At 36.9% G+C, this 15,059-nt stretch overlaps 1 protein-coding gene across 1 annotated transcript in view; it reads left to right on the top strand.

Annotated features, from left to right (window-relative positions):
- LOC116469905 (leucine-rich repeat-containing protein 7) overlaps positions 1-15,059 on the top strand; it is a 145,994-nt gene that overhangs the window by 117,836 nt on the left and 13,099 nt on the right. Inside the window, exon 18 of the mRNA XM_032155621.2 lies at positions 9,297-9,371. Coding sequence (XP_032011512.1) covers positions 9,297-9,371 — 75 coding nt within the window. The remainder of the gene's footprint in view (positions 1-9,296; positions 9,372-15,059) is intronic.

Genomic DNA, 15,059 nt, shown 5'->3' with positions numbered 1-15,059 from the left:
AATGAGTGAAAATATCAGCACTGTAAAATTTTAAGTAATTATAGAACTATCAAGACTAAATATGATTCACCCACTCCTTTCATTCTACTCTACACCACCTATGCACAGCCTTGGCCTAAGAGCCACTTTATTCATCAACATATCAAGAATTCACAACTGTAGTGTCTTCTGGCACTTGCCCCCAGCCTTTCTGACATCCTGAGCCACCTCTAAGAAATGTTCTAGCATATTCTGACCATATAATGATGCATTAGCCATTGAATAAAACCATATTAAACCTATGAGAATCAGTTTGACTGATTTTTCAATTTTTCACTTCAAAAACCTTATTTTAGCAGAATTGGTTAAAGAAAGTTTCACTGAATTCTTCACTTTTCAATTTGTGATTTTAAAATAGTGCAGATAGGCCGGGCGCGGTGGCTCACGCCTGTAATCCCAGCACTTTGGGAGGCCGAGGCGGGCGGATCACCAGGTCAGGAGATCGAGACCACGGTGAAACCCCGTCTCTACTAAAAATACAGAAAATTAGCCAGGCGTGGTGGCGGGCGCCTGTAGTCCCAGCTACTCAGAGAGGCTGAGGCAGGAGAATGGCGTGAACCCGGGAGGCGGAGCTTGCAGTGAGCTGAGATCGCGCCACTGCACTCCAGCCTGGGCGACAGAGCGAGACTCCGTCTCAAAAAATAAAATAAAATAAAATAAAATAGTGCAGATAGTGTCAAAAAGTTATACAACCAGAGGGGCTTTGAGGGAGCCTTCAGGAATGATAATCAGAAACCTGATTATCAATACTATTTTAAGAATAGCTAAAAAGAAGGATCCACAGCCTCCTACAGTTCCCACTCCTGTTTTTAATCGTTTTTACTATTTTATGTGATTTGTGAAGCTGAGAGGAAAAGCCAGGAGGGACGCTGACTGGATCAGTAAACTGTACAAAGCTTAACCATTCAAATATTCACCACAAGTTGGGGTCCCATATTAAATACAGGTTTTAAAGGATTTATAAAATAAAATAAATGGTAAATATTTCTTTTATTTTTTCCCAAGAGTCCAGAAATCCAAAAGGATTGTAAATGAATAAATATGATTATGGACTTTTAAAAGAACATATGACAAGCAAGTAAAAGAAAACTCAAGAATTTCACTAAGAAATCAACAGGGTGCAATGTACTTCCAGTCACAATAGACAGACATCCCAGACACGTTTAATTGTTAAACAATAGAAATACTAAGCAATTAATAAAAGTTAAAACATATAAAGTAACCAAAACAAAACACAGTTTTAGCACTTACGTTCAAATTATCTAAAAAAGAACAGATATAATATATATTATATATTATAATTATATATATATGCTACTAAACAAACTTTTAGAATGACCTAAAAGAATGATGCAAGTCCAAAGACAAACAATGTGTATTTATTTTGCTAGAACATTACATTTCATTATATTGCCACTAAGAGATCTGTGATCCCGGAGTCCATTTCTTTGGGTTGCACTAGTCTCTTTGTTGCTCTCATGCATTATTAATAAATTTTTGTACAAATGCAACCAAGTGATTTCCGTTGTAATATTTCCTTTTTTAAAAATTAATGAAACTGAAATTCCTTTCTATGCATAAAATTTTTGTTAAATTTTTAGAAGACTTTAGTCGGTTGCAGAATTTTTACTTGTATCTCTGCCTTAAATTTTCTGTTTCTAAAGCAATTCTCCTTCTGTTCATCTTTTACAGATTTTACACTTAACTGTTTTGTGAGCTAAGTACGGCCATTCATGGAAGCATCATATTCAGCTGTCAGTGTCCTTTTCTTTCTCTCTCCCTCTTTCTGTCTTCTTCCCTCACTCCTCCTCTCTCTTAACTTCTAATGGCCATAGGATAAATCACTTCTCTTGATGCATATAAATTTATCAGTTGCTAAGGTAGCAAATTATTCAAAGCCTAAAACTTGATGCATAGCAATTAACCTTAAAATACTTTGTCATTACACTTTTGATTCATGGAGAGGAGCACTATTGATAATACCTTTATCCTTGATATGTCAAGTGTTCTAATAATCATAGGGACTAAGTAAATATAGGCTCTTATGTATATCTAATGTTGCTTCTACAAGCCACAATATAGCTTCAATATTGACATTGCCCACATTATGGAAGAAAATTAATATTTGCTACTTTTTTAGAAAAAAAAGTTTCCCCCTAAAAATTGAATCTATGGCTCTGTTTGCTGTTTTCATGAGTCAGTTTTGCCTCTAGAAACACTCTTTGAACTTCCATAGTTATATGAAAGCATGAAATACTATATGCTATTTTTAACTAATATGTTCTGAATTGTAATTGTATATAATTTTTACTTGAGATATGGTCTTTCTAGAAACCAATTTCTCATCATCAGCTAGAGCCAAGACTTTTCAGAAAATTAAAGAAAAGCATATTTCATACGTTGAAGTCGTAGGTCCCTTAAGACAAGTTCTATTTTGGTGTCTACATTTACAATGGCTGAGACTGTCACAATCGTTCACCTTCATCATTAAAAGCCAAATAAAGTTCCTTTCTCCTCTAAACTTAGAATGTTAAATGTTGGCCTTGTAAACTAACTTTCTGAGTCCTTTAAGTTTTATGTCCAGGGATGTAGAAGCTAGGTAACCAGTAAGGCAAGGTCAGATCTTAACAGTGCAAGAAGCCTCCCAAACTTATCCTTTTCCAAAATTACTTGTGGAAAGCAAAACTTTTTATAAGCCCATTGTGAGTACTTCTGGAATAATCATTTATGACTTGTATAAAGACTATTAATAGTTTTTAAATGAGGTGGAAATAGGAAATGGCAACAGATCATGCCTGTGTGGCTCATGCAGCTAGCCCTCTCTAGATGAGCTTTGGTTCAAACCTAGAGGAGTCCCTCTGTGATGCATGAATCCACGGGATCTGTGCCTGTCTCAAACACGTCCGAATGCTGGTGACTGAGAAGAGCAAAGATTTCATTCTTTTGAAAGGAGCTTGCGGTACCTACCATGTTGCTCTGTTGTGAGATACCCTCTAGAGGTGGTCCTGAGGGAAAACCATTGTGCTTTCAAGTCACTAAACAACAATACACTGGATTAAGAAAATGTGGCACATATACACCATGGAATACTATGCAGCCATAAAAAATGATGAGTTTGTGTCCTTTGTAGGGACATGGATGAAACTGGAAAACATCATTCTCAGTAAACTATCGCAAGGACAAAAAACCAAACACCGCATGTTCTCACTCATAGGTGGGAATTGAACAATGAGAACTCATGGACACAGGAAGGGGAACATCACATTCCGGGTACTGTTGTGGGGTGGGGGGTGGGGGGGGGCGGAGACAGCATTAGGAGATATACCTAATGCTAAATGACGAGCTAATGGGTGCAGGAAATCAACATGGCACGTGGATACATATGTAACAAACCTGCACATTGTGCACATGTACCCTAAAACCTAAAGTATAATAAAAAAAAAAAAAACTGAAAAAAAAAAAAAAAAAGAACCTGAGGTGAGAGACAGAAGAAAAACCCACTTAGAGATGCCACAAGCCACTAACTACAGTGGATTCTATTAGCTATTACTATAAAGGGCTGATACTCCTGACTTGGAGCTACTGAAGGAAGTAGTCCCTGAAAGTTAATAAAAAATCATTTAGAAAGCCCTCCAGATGGGATTCATGTCCACTACTAGGAGTGAACAGTAACTGGAGCCATTATCACTGTTAGCCACAACCAGGAAACCATAGATGAGGCAGGAGGAACTTTCCAGCCCCTTCTCATCCCCTTCCCTAAATAAGAGGTGTCAATGTCCCCTTATTTGTTAGGAATTCAAAGGAAAGATGGCAAATATTGGCCTTTCAATATACTCTAAACAGAGAGGAAAAGAATTTTTTCTGCCAGTGAATCTGGTATAGTTGGAGACTCAGAAACTCTCAATGTGGGCTTTGCTGGATTAAAGACCTTGAGTTGTAGATTGAATTTCAGACTTTTTTTAAAAAGTAAAAATAGCGATGGGGTCTCACCATTTTGCCCAGGGTGGTCTCAAACTCCTGGGCTCAAGCAATCTGCCTACTGCAGCCTTCCAAAGTGCTGGGACTAAGGGAGTGAGCCACCATGCCTGGCAGAGTTTCAGACTTTTGATAATTAAAGTAACATTTATTGATGCTGTACTGAGTGTCATCCATTGTTCTATTTTCTATGTATTCAGTCACTTCATCTAACAATTCTATAAAGTATGTACCATTTATTAACCCATTGTACTGATGACGAAAAGTCCATAGAAGTTAACTTGCCCAAGGTCACCAATTGTAAATTGTGAACACAGACAGGTAAACTCAAGAGCTATGCTCTTGACCACTACTTGCACAGTGTGGTAGACAGAAAAAATGGCTTCTCAAAAACATCCTAGGCTGGACACAGTGGCTCATGCCTGTAATCCCAGGACTTTGGGAGGCCGACATGGGCAAATCACTTGAGGTTAGGAGTTCAAGACCAGCCTGGGCAATATGGCAAAACCCTGTCTCTACCAAAAATATAAAAATTAGCCAGGTGTGGTGGCACATGCCTGTAGTCACAGCTACGCAGGAGGCTGAGGTGGGAGGATCACCGGAACCCAGGAGGCAAAGGCTGCATTGAACCATGATCATGCCACTGCACTCCAGCCTGGGCGACAGAGTGAAACCCTGTCTCAAAAAAAAAAAAAACCTAATTATTCAGAACTGTGAATATGTTACATTACATGGCAAACAGGACTTTGCAGATTGGATGAAGTTAAGGACCTTAAGATGAGAAGATTACCCTGGATTATTCAGATGGGCCCAGTGTAATCACATGGGCCTTAAAAATGGAGAATCTTTCCTAGCTGCAGTCAGAGGGAGATGTGACAGCAGAAACATGGTCAGAGAGGTTCACCACTGGTTGCTTTGAAGATGGAAGAATGGAATCATCATGAGCCAAGGGATGTGGACATTTCCTAGAAGCTACACAAGGCAGAGAAATGGATTCTCCCCCTGCAGATTCCAGAAAAGAATGCAGCCATACCAAAACTTTTATTTTAGCCCAGTGAGACCTACATTGGACTTCTAACCTACAGAACAGTAAAATAATAAATTTGTGAAGTTTTAAGCCACTAGGTTTATGGAACTTTGTTACAGCAACAGTAGAAAACTAATACATATTGCCTTATTGGAAAAGAGGGTTAATGATTCCCTTCCTGGGGACTTGACAGAAGCAGAGAGAATGCTTCATGGTATGGAAATTAAACTTGAAATTAAAGTTGCTGCTACTTTTAGCTCCTGGTTTTATGGGTTATTATATAACAGCAGTTTTATGATGAAGTTTTATGATAAAGCTATGCAATAATAAGCTATTATAATTTTTCATTTTGACTTACATTAGTACATTATGTAGCTAGTTTTAAATGTATTGCATCATAATTTGTCCTTCATTTAGCATTCTGCCAAATGTTATAGGAAACTGAACACATTTAAGATCTCGCTAGCAGAGTTGAAAGATTTGTAAGATGCCATTATTTGGATATTTGATACACACAAGTTGGCTTCTTGTTGTTTGGAAGTTAGGAGATAGCTTTTCACCAAACAGTAGGAAGTTATTGCTTCTAATTTTTAGAATACAAACAGACTGATTATTTCCCACCAAACTCTGTCACCAGTGCCAAAGTATTCTTTAAAATCTCAGGATAAAATGAGTTGTTAAAAGGGTGACAGGTTGCTACAATGAGCTTTTTCAAAGCAGGGTCAACATTTTCACATTTCTCATCAATATTCATCATAAAAGAGACCATGAAATGGGTTTAGATTTATCTGGTCTCTTTCATATAGCAATGTTTATATGCCTAAATACAATTTAAAATTAGGGCACTGACCTTTGCAGGCAGTCTTGGGAAACATTCCACCTCCACAAATAGTGAATGCCACAGACCGTGATCAAATGGAGCAGTCACTGCTTTCTGCTTGGATTAATGTGGCAGTGCGCTGGCCGAGAGGCTATCTATGGAGAATAGGGAACTATACCAATGAGTTTATTGATTGAAAAGACATAATAAAGTGAAATAATAAAGCTTTCAGAAAAAAGCAATACATGCTTTGGAAGACTCAGGCCACCACAGGAGTGAGCAAAGCAACTCTTCAGAACAGAGGTTGAATCCTCCAGAGCTTTGTGATGAGTGAAATTAAACCTGCCACAGACACCACATTTGTATTCTTTCAGCAGTCAGGTGAGGAGTGCTGCTAGTCCCTCCCAGCACTGCAGATACGATGGCCTTAATTCAGCTTCTGTGATCTGGATTCATACAAACATTATTAAAACTGTTCCTGTACAATGAGGTAAAGAAAGGCAATCAAAATTAACTGGGTAGCAGACATTTTGACTGCTGAGATAAAATAATAGCCAAAACAACTTCACTTCCAGCAATCAGAGATGTAGTGGCTTATTTTGGGCAAAAGAGTCATTCTGCCTATTGTACAGAGACCCCAGTAGCAAAGGAGGGGCTACCAGGGGAGCTGATTGTATATATAGTCTCTTCAAATGATGGAATATGAGAGCCATTTTCCCAGTGTGGAAAGAACCATGGGGATTATATTTGTTGTCACAACTAGTGCCATTCACTGGCCTGGTGGATTAATCATTGAGCCTTATTTAACTGTCTTTTTTCAAACAACTAGTTTTCTTTTTTCTTTTGAATTGACCATTTTTACAACTGAATTGGCCAACGCTGTTAAAGCATCACTCCTGAGTGCCACCATTAACCCAAATTTTTTAAGTTTGTTTTATTTTCTTAATCTTATAAGTAGTGCATCATCATTGTAGAAAAATAGGAAAACACAAATAAGAAAAAAGGAAAAAAAAAAAAGATCTGATGTCCCGTTACCCAGTATTGGGTAATAAATACTGTTTATAAACTGTATTTAACTGTTTATAATATAAACAGTTAATGTTTATGTTATAAATATAAACTGTTAATGTTTAGAAGATATCCTTGCAGATATTTGTCCACACAAATATAGATATAAACACATTTCAGCAAAAATAGCATCCTACCACACACAATGTTTTATAACCTGCTTGTTTCATTAAACATTTGTGTACTTCTACATCAGCCATTTAGGACTTCACTTTTAATAACCACGTATCATTCTACTGTATGGATTTACTATAATTTCTTTAATCAATGCCCTGTTATTAGACTGTTAGGTATAGTTTGTAATTTTTGTTATTACAAATAATACTATGATGAACATATTAGCACATGTATATTGCATATTTGTCCAGTTATATCCTTAAGTCCTAGAAGTCTAATTACTTGGTTAAAAGTTATACAGTTTTCTAGAAATTTTGATGCCTATCCATAGTTTCATCTCTAAATAAGAAGGAAAACAGATTAAAATATGAAAGATAAAAATCATTCAAAAGTCTTAATAGGTTTCATAAACTTCTGAAAAGCCAAGTGAAAACACAAGTAGAAGTATTTTAGTTTGGATCTGTTTGTTAAACCATTTACACATACACACACGTATACACACACACACACACAAAGTTATGAGCTTAAGTGAGTCATTATGTTTACAGATCGGCAAATAACATGCTTTTCTCAATAACAGGCAAGATTATCAAAATTGTCTTCTATTTAATTAATAATGCTTAGGAATAAAAAACTATTAACAGTTATATTGAAATATAGTTGATACACTACAAAATTCACCCGTTTAAAGTGTACGATTAAGTGATTTTTATGTGTTCAGAGTTGTGCAACCACCATGATTATCTAATTTCAGAACATTTTTACTATGTACAAAAAGAAACTCTGTACATGTTAACAGTTACTCCCCAGCTACTGGCAAATGCTAATCTGCTCTCTGTTTCTATGCATTTGCCTATTCTTGATATTTCACATAAATGGAATTATATGCTATTTGGCCTTTTGTGACTTGTTTCTTTCACTGGGCATAATGTTTTCATAATGTTTTCTTCTATGTTGTAGCATGTTTCCATACTTTATTCCATTTTATTGCCAAATAATATTTCATTATATAGATATATACCACATTTTGTTTATCCATTCATCAGTTTACTGTTTGGATGTCAATTAAAATCTTATCACAGTCATGTTTAAAATCTTTCAGTAGCACCTGAAATTGGTAAGAAGGTTTATGAAAGGCCATTTTAATCTTGCCCTAACCTACTTTTTGGCCTGATCCTCTGCTGCGCTCCCAACCCCATCCACTACCACCCTTTCATCAGCACTCCAGCCATAACAGAACCACTTGAAATTTCCCAGATATAACAGGCACACTCACTTATGTGCTGTCCCCTCTCTCTGCAATATCCTTCTTCCCCTTACCTGTATGGATGACTTTTGCGTGTTCTTCGTTATTCAGCTATCAGGTATCTTCTCCTCTTGGAAGACCTAACACACAAATATAAGCTGGGTGCAACATATTTTTACAATCCATTATACCTCTATCATAACACTTGTCATAATGTTTATAATTATTGGTTTTCTTGACTTCTCCTCCACTAGATTGTGAGCTCATTAAAGTCAGAAACTATATTCTATCTATCTCTATATCATGAGCCATCCAGGCCTAGCATGTGGTAGACATTCAATATATGTTTTTTTTCTATACATGGTCAATGAAATTAATTTGACTTTCTTATAAACTGCATTAATCAATTTAGGGATTTTATAACCATATAGTCATAAACTTTATTTAAAATGCATGTTCCAGTTTGCTTATGTTTAATTTGTTCATATACATTTTATATTAAAATTCTCAGTAACATATGAAACAATATGCATTAAAATAAACCAGAATGTATATATAATTCTAGTAAAGCTTTTAAAGTATACAATGAACTTATAACCTATCAAATAGAAGATACTTTTTCAAATACCTTCAACTGCCTTTAATGGAGACATAAGTAGAATAACTTAAGACAAATTCAGAATTTATACAAAAAATGATTCAGCATCACATTTCAAATGATTTTAGAAAAAAAATCATTAAGAATATGCCATGAGATCAATTTATAAATCATAATTGCGCTTTCAAAACAAGATAAGCTTCTTTTTGCAAGCAAAAATGTTGCTTCTCTTAAACTTGGCTTGGAGAGTGCTGCCTTGCTTAAAATACTGTAATAATCTTTGAAGCCTACATGCATAAACTGTTTCTGGATCTGTTTTCACTGTTTTCTATGTGAATGAAGATTTGTTTAAGTAGGCCTGTTTCTTGGTAATAGAATCCTAACCTCTGTTACTTCTGACTTATAGGGTATCTTTGTTACTAGGGTTCAGCCTGATGGGCCAGCATCAAACCTACTGCAGCCTGGTGATAAGATCCTTCAGGTAAGACAGATAAAAGAAATGCATGCAAATGCCAATACTGAAACACATATGTAACCATGTTACCAAGTTAAATGATTTGAATTAAATGATTGGAAATAAGTCCTTCTCACATTGCTTATTTGCCTTTATTGTTTTGGGGCTGAAAGTCAAGTCAAAAACAATTCGGTCTGACAAACCCTATATCCCTAGCACCTTACACAGTACTTGGCACATGACAGATGTTTTGCATATTTTTGTTGAATGGAATGGAATCACTTGATAATATAAGAAATATATATTTTATATATATATATATATATGAATCTATGCATAGTTATCAAGTAAGAGTAAGTGCCCAAATATAGTATGTGTGTGACTTTCATGAGGGAGAAGGAACTGGTCCATATTTAATTTCTCAACCACAGGCTTATTACTGTTTGAATGCTATGAAATACATAATACATCATTCTACTGCCCCTGCTTAGATAAACAAAAGTTTAGCTGTATATAATATGACTTTTTTTATTATTATTATACTTTAAGTTTTAGAGTACATGTGCACAATGTGCAGGTTTGTTACGTATGTATCCATGTGCCACGTTGGTGTGCTGCACCCATTAACTCGTCATTTAGCATTAGGTATATCTCCTAATGCTGTCCCTCCCCACAACAGTCCCCGAAGTGTGATGTTCCCCTTCCTGTGTCCATGTGTTCTCATTGTTCAATTCCCACCTATGAGTGAGAACATGCAGTGTTTGGTTTTTTGTCCTTGCGATAGTTTACTGAGAATGATGATTTCCAGTTTCATCCATGTCCCTACAAAGGACATGAACTCATCATTTTTTATGGCTGCATAGTATTCCGTGGTGTATATGTGCCACATTTTCTTAATCCAGTCTATCGTTGTTGGACATTTGGGTTGGTTCCAAGTCTTTGCTATTGTGAATAGTGCCGCAATAAACATACGTGCACATGTGTCTTTATAGCAGCATGATTTATAGTCCTTTGGGTATATACCCAGTAATGGCATGGCTGGGTCAAATGGTAGTTCTAGTTCTAGATCCCTGAGGAATCGCCACACTGACTTCCACGATGGTTGAACTAGTTTACAGTCCCACCAACAGTGTAAAAGTGTTGCTATTTCTCCACATCCTCTCCAGCACCTGTTGTTTCCTGACTTTTTAATGATGGCCATTCTAACTGGTGTGAGATGGTATCTCATTGTGGTTTTGATTTGCATTTCTCTGATGGCCAGTGATGATGAGCGTTTTTTCATGTGTTTTTTTGGCTGCATAAATGTCTTCTTTTGAGAAGTGTCTGTTCATGTCCTTTGCCCACTTTTTGATGGGGTTGTTTGTTTTTTTCTTGTAAATTTGTTTGAGTTCATTGTAGATTCTGGATATTAGCCCTTTGTCAGATGAGTAGGTTGCAAAAATTTCCTCCCATTCTGTAGGTTGCCTGTTCACTCTGATGGTAGTTTCTTTTGCTGTGCAGAAGCTCTTTAGTTTAATTAGATCCCATTTGTCAATTTTGGCTTTTGTTGCCATTGCTTTTGGTGTTTTAGACATGAAGTCCTTACCCATGCCTATGTCCTAAATGGTATTGCCTAGGTTTTCTTCTAGGGTTTTTATGGTTTTAGGTCTAACATGTAAGTCTTTAATCCATCTTGAATTAATTTTTGTATAAGGTGTAAGGTGGGGATCCAGTTTCAGCTTTCTACATATGGCTATCCAGTTTTCCCAGCACCATTTATTAAATAGGGAATCCTTTTCCCATTTCTTGTTTTTGTCAGGTTTGTCAAAGATCAGATAGTTGTAGATATGCAGCATTATTTCTGAGGGCTCTGTTCTGTTCCATTGATCTATGTCTCTGTTTTGGTACCAGTACCGTGCTGTTTTGGTTACTGTAGACTTGTAGTATAGTGTGAAGTCAGGTAGCGTGATGCCTCCAGCTTTGTTCTTTTGGCTTAGGATTGACTTGGCGATGCAGGCTCTTTTTTGGTTCCATGTGAACTTTAAAGTCATTTTTTCGAATTCTGTGAAGAAAGTCATTGGTAGCTGGATGGGGATGGCATTGAATCTATAAATTACCTTGGACAGTATGACCATTTTCATGATATTGATTCTTCCAACCCATAAGCATGGAATGTTCTTCCGTTTGTTTGTATCCTCTTTTATTTCATTGAGCAGTGGTTTGTAGTTCTCCTTGAAGAGATCCTTCACGTCCCTTGTAAGTTGGATTCCTAGGTATTTTATTCTCTTTGAAGCAGTTGTGAATGGGAGTTCACTCATGATTTGGCTCTCTGTTTGTCTGTGATTGGTGTACAAGAATGCTTGTGATTTTTGCACAATGATTTTGTATCCTGAGACTTTGCTGAAGTTGCTTATCAGCTTAAGGAGAAGTTGAATCTCTGAATAGACCAATAAGAGGCTCTGAAATTGTGGCAATAATCAATAGCTTACCAACCAAAAAGAGTCCAGGACCTGATGGATTCACAGCCGAATTCTACCAGAGGTACAAGGAGAAACTGGTACCATTCCTTCTGAAACTATTCCAATCAATAGAAAAAGAGGGAATCCTCCCTAACACATTTTATGAGGCCAGCATCATCCTGATACCGAAGCCTGGCAGAGACACAACCAAAAAAGAGAATTTCAGACCAATATCCTTGATGAACATTGATGCAAAAATCCTCAATAAAATACTGGCAAACCGAATCCAGCAGCACATCAAAAAGCTTATCCACCATAATCAAGTGGGCTTCATCCCTGGGATGCAAGACTGGTTCAACATACGCAAATCAATAAATGTAATCCAGCATATAAACAGAACCAAAGACAAAAACCACATGATTATCTCAATAGATGCAGAAAAGGCCTTTGACAAAATTCAACAGCTCCTCATGCTAAAAACTCTCAATAAATTAGGTATTGATGGGACATATCTCAAAATAATAAGAGCTATCTATGACAAACTCACAGCCAGTATCATACTGAATGGGCAAAAACTGGAGGCATTCCCTTTGAAAACTGGCACAAGACAGGGATGCCCTCTCTCACCACTCCTATTCAACATAGTGTTGGAAGTTCTGGCCAGGGCAATCAGGCAGGAGAAGGAAATAAAGGGGATTCAATCAGGAAAAGAGGAAGTCAAATTGTCCCTGTTTGCAGATGATATGATTGTATATCTAGAAAACCCCATTGTCTCAGCCCAAAATCTCCTTAAGCTGATAAGGTGACTTTTTAAAATGCATTGTGTGATGGAAAATGACTTTCACTAACTTAAAGCTCTGCATATCACAAGAGGTTCATCCCAATAAACAATTAAGCAAATACTTTACATAAACTCATTTGTTTGACTTTTTTTGTCCTTCTCTCTGAATTCACTGTCTAATTTTTTGCTTTGTTTCTTATCCGTGATTTGAAGCTCATTAATTCACTTCCTATATAAGAGGTGCATAATCATTTTCTACATTCCAAGGGAAAGCTCTTAAGCATTATCGATGTATTTAAGATTCAGTATTTTGACTTAGAACCCCAGAAATTTCCCGTTATATAAATAGATGGAACTACTCGATACTGCTGATATTTGACCATCTGCAACAATTATGAAATGGCTCAACATAATATACTGAAGATTTAGATTCACTGAGAAGACAGGACATGTGAAAAGGAACCTTAGATCAGCTATACAAACACAGTTGCCATGTGAAAAAGGAACCTTAAATCAACTATACAAACACAGTTAACAAATGCAAGGATCCCCTCAAGTCAGCTCCAAGGAGATCTTGTATCTCCAGTGTACTGTGTTCTCTCAGAAAGTCCTAGAAAAGTAGAAATCCTGAGATTGCTTTAACATTTCATTCTCAGAAATGTTTTTTGGTTTTTTATTGTTGTTGTTGTTGTTGTTTGGTGGTGGTGTTTTGTTTTGTTGTTGTTGTTGTTGTTTTGTGTTGTTTTGTTTTTTTTTTTTGAGACAGCGTTTCACTCTTATTGCCCAGGCTGGAGTGCAATGGCACGATCTCGGCTCACCGCAACCTCTGCCTCCCGGGTTCAAGTGATTCTCCTGCCTCAGCCTCCCAAGTAGCTGGGATTACAGGAATGCACCACCACACTCAGCTAATTTTTGTATTTTTAGTAGAGACAGGGTTTCTCCATGTTGGTCAGGCTGGTCTCGAACTCCCAACCTCAGGTGATCTGCCTGCCTTGGCCTCCCAAAGTGCTGGGATTACAGGCATGAGCCACGGTGCCCGGCCTCTCAGAAATATTTTAAACTAATTAGCAAGATCACAATCAGCTACTCAAGTTTTCAAAAATGATGGTTCTCTGAAAAGTGTTTAAGCTGCTTCAGTCTGTGCCAATGTCACAATAGAAACACACCCAGCAGGCCAGAGTTCATTCTATTCAGACAGAAAATGTAAACAGCAGTTGGTCTTTTGAGCTAGAGCTGAGAAACAATAAAAACCACACATATAATAATCTAAAATTTTCCTTTACCACTTTATTATGGAGGTTCTATATTTTTGGATAGCCTAATTAGTCCTTTGATCTTAGATATTTTACATCATGTCTATGGGCCTCAAATTCATTATGTGTAAAATGAACTGCTGTTTATTATTATATCTGAAATCCCTCCTAGCTCAAAAATTCAACTCTTTGAAAATTGTATGATTTGTAGCAAAAAACAGCTGAGAATAAACTAACAACATAACTCTCTAACATTTGGTAAATGCTGCTCTTTAGCAAAGGAAATGGCTAATTTTTTTCTCCACTGAATTTCAAAGAAATTATTTTAAATCCTAGAGTCTGAAAAAAAATATAGCCAATTAATCTCAGATCTCTTACCTACTAGAATGTGAAGCTGGGTAGAGAAGTATGCTATAGCTTGAGCCAACATTATAGAGTTCCTTCCTCCATGACAGAAGCAAAATAAAGATTTTTCCCTTTTGCTAGAATTCAGGAATGTATTCGTAAGTATTGTAACAAAATTATACACAGTATATCTTGCAGATGGAAACATAGGTTATTGTCAGACCAGACATGATGGCTCACGCCTGTAACCCCACCACTTTGAGAGGCAGAGGCAGGAGGATGGCTTGAAGCCAGAAGTTGAAGGCCAGCCTTGGCAGCACAGTGAGACCTCGTCTCTACAGAACATTTAAAAATTAACCAGGTGCAGTGGCAAGCACCTGTAATCCCAGCTACAAGGGCGGCTGAGGTGGGAGAAGTGCTTGAGCCCAGGAGTTGGAGGCTGCAGTGAGCTGTGATTATGCCACTGCACTCCAGGCTTAGTGAAAGAGCGAGAATCTGTCTCAAAAAAATAAAACATAAAAATAAAGACATTAGTGTCTACTTGCAAGGTATTAGAATGCTCTTTTCTGGCTATGAAATTCTAGAATTGTATGTGGGGACGTGAGGGTTATGAGAGTTCAGTACTTCTAATCCTGGAGAGGTAAAAACAACAGCAAAGTGCAAGGAAATGGATTCCTCTCGCAAGAAGTAGGAAGAAATTTTCAGCCAAGAATACTGCAAAAAAGCTGCACCCAAGATGTCTCTTCTCTCCATAAATGACTATCAAGGATGTGACATTTTATTTTTGTCATAGAACTCACTTGTACCTAGTCCAATAAAAATCAAAGCCCATTTTCAATAAAGAAAAAAGTACATGTACTTTAATCAAATAAATTATGTATTTACAGTTTCATTCATA

This window comes from Hylobates moloch, unplaced genomic scaffold (genome assembly GCF_009828535.3).
Source record: "Hylobates moloch isolate HMO894 unplaced genomic scaffold, HMol_V3 SCAFFOLD_5, whole genome shotgun sequence".
Taxonomy (NCBI): Eukaryota; Metazoa; Chordata; class Mammalia; order Primates; family Hylobatidae; genus Hylobates; species Hylobates moloch.
This window is presented reverse-complemented; position numbering and strand designations above follow the sequence as displayed.